At 60.4% G+C, this 2,347-nt stretch overlaps 1 protein-coding gene across 1 annotated transcript in view; it reads right to left on the bottom strand.

The window, feature by feature from the left end:
* Positions 1-92: 92 nt before the first annotated feature.
* The window catches only part of DNAJB13 (DnaJ (Hsp40) homolog, subfamily B, member 13), a gene marked incomplete at its 3' end in the record, with an annotated part of 2,314 nt that continues 59 nt past the window's right edge, over positions 93-2,347 (bottom strand). Inside the window, exons 2-6 of the mRNA XM_010152047.1 lie at positions 2,219-2,347; positions 1,613-1,770; positions 624-737; positions 266-379; positions 93-169 (exon numbers count right to left, since the gene is read on the bottom strand). Coding sequence (XP_010150349.1) covers positions 93-169; positions 266-379; positions 624-737; positions 1,613-1,770; positions 2,219-2,347 — 592 coding nt within the window. The remainder of the gene's footprint in view (positions 170-265; positions 380-623; positions 738-1,612; positions 1,771-2,218) is intronic.

Raw genomic sequence — 2,347 nt, forward strand, 5'->3', positions numbered from 1 at the left:
GTCTATGATTCACCTCCGTGGCCACCAAGCTCTGGAGAAAAGCCCCGACCGACCACCGGAACCCACCGACCGTCGGCCCCCGCGGCACTTACTCAACAATGTCGTTGATGGGGATGTTGAGCAGCCTCCCGTCCAGCGTCCTCACCGCCACCGTGCAGCCCACCAGCGCCTGCGGGGCACAGGGAGGGACACGCAGCTGCGGTGGCAGCCCCAAGGGGCAGACATGGGCCGGGGCTGGCTCTGTCCCCGCGCTCGGCTCTTTTACCTTTCCCAAGGGGATGGTGGCGACATAAGCGAGGTCGTTGCCGGTTCTTTTAAACCTTGGGTGGAGTTTCTCTTGGACAACGAAGGTGATGTCAGCTGGAATGATGTTTGGGCCCTAAAAGAGAGGGAGAAAAGGAAAACAACTGGTTTTTGCAAAGGTGATGCCAGGTAGAAAAACACCCCTTTCAACCGTCTTTTATCTATCCTAAGGAAAATCCAGGCAGAAAGGGCTCCTTCGTGTGTTTGTGAGCACGGGAATGCTGACTCGCCCCATCAGCCTGCGAAAACGGGAAACCTGGAAAGAGCGCGCGGCTGGTCGCAAGGAAACCTGGCCCAGAACTTCCCCTCACCGTTATTACCTGGTCTCCTTCCTTCTCGAAGGTGATCCTGGTGCCCTGCTTCCACCCCGGCTGCACATCGATCGTGAGGATCTTATCCCTGATGGAGCTTGTTTGACCGTCTTCGTTCATCACCTGGGGGGTGGACAAGGGGGTCAGAGGAGCTGGGTCCTGTCCGGAGACACGGGTCTGCGATCGAGTGAGAGCAGCCAGCGCCCGGCACGAGTTCCAACCGCGGTGATGCTGAGCCCCCGGGGCTGGATGACAGCCCTTGGTTTTGGCTAGAAGGGACCTTCCAAGGTCATTGGGTCCAAACCCCTGACACGGGCAGTGACATCTTCATCCTGTCACTCCCTGTCCTTGGAAAAGTCCCCCCCCAGCTTCCTTGTAGCCCCCCAGGCACTGGAAGGGGCTCTGAGGTCTCCCCGGAGCTTCCCCTCTCCAGGCTGAACCCCCCAACTCTCCCAGCCTGTCCCCAGGGCAGAGGGGCTCCAGCCCTCGGAGCATCTCCGGGGCCTCCTCTGGACTCGCTCCAACAGCTCCGTGTCCTTCTGCTGTTGGGGGCCCAGAGCTGGAGCAGAACTGCAGGGGGGTCTCCCCAGAGCGGAGCAGAGGGGCAGAATCCCCTCCCTCGCCCCCCTGGCCACGCTGCTCTGGATCCAGCCCAGGATGGGGTTGGCTTTCTGGGCTGCCAGCGCACACGGCCGGCTCCTGGCCAGCTCCTCGCCCCCAGCCCTCCAAGTCCTTCTCCTCAGGGCTGTTCCCGACCCCAAAGGACAACACAGAGAGGTGATGTGTGACACTGAGGTGCCCAAAGAGAGGGGTTTGCTGGGTTTGGTTCGGATCCCACCCCGCAGCACAGACACAGGGCTGTGGCCTGCTGATTCCCCTCAGTGGGACCAGCCCCAAAGCCTCAAGCTCCACAGTCAAAACATCCCACCCTGAGAGGAGAGCCCACCCAAAGTTCCCCACCCTGCTGAGCGCCCCCTCTTCATCCCCACCGCCCCTACCCTGCGGGAGATCTTAATCTTCTTGGTGCAGCCATAGAACAGGTCTTCCAGGGAGAGGTAGAGATCCCGCACAACTGGGGGGTCCTGCTTCTTCGCTCCTCGTCCCCGCAGCCCTCCGAAGGGCAGGATCAACTCTGAGCCGTCCTCGGCGAAGAACTCTGCGTGAGCGAGCAGAGGGGGGGGTCACCTCACTCGAATCAGAGATTGGGGGGTCCCCTGGGGGTCTCCTTATTGTAAAAGCTGAGCACCCCAAATACGCCACCCAAAAACCTGCCATCTGCTCCTGCCTGGGATCACCTTCCCTCTTTTTGTCTGGCAGTGTTTACGACAGCCTCGCCAACCCGGTCCCTCTTTTTAATGGAAATTCTCCAAGAAAAGGGTCACAACAGTCCCTGGGGAGAGCTGACAGCTTGAAAATACACCCCCAGGCCTCTCGCCCACCCGGGCCTAGGGGAAGTCAAAAGTTTTCCAAGTGCTGGGAACCAGCAGCCCCAGAGGGACCTGAGAGGAACTGGGCAGGGAAATATCCTGGTAAAGCTTAAAGCTCCGAGCTGGGGGCGGCCACGGCGCCGCAGCAGCCACCCCCCCACAGCCCCCCCCACCTACCCGCAAAGGGGTTGTCTCCACCAAAGAACTCCTTGAAGACTTTATCAGGGTTGTTGTGAAACACGTAGCCAACGGTCCAGGGGTTCTCGCCGCCGAACTCCAAGGGGATGCCGCCTTTGAGACCTTCTT

The sequence above is a fragment of the Eurypyga helias genome, unplaced genomic scaffold (genome assembly GCF_000690775.1).
Source record: "Eurypyga helias isolate BGI_N326 unplaced genomic scaffold, ASM69077v1 scaffold40015, whole genome shotgun sequence".
Lineage (NCBI taxonomy): Eukaryota > Metazoa > Chordata > Aves > Eurypygiformes > Eurypygidae > Eurypyga > Eurypyga helias.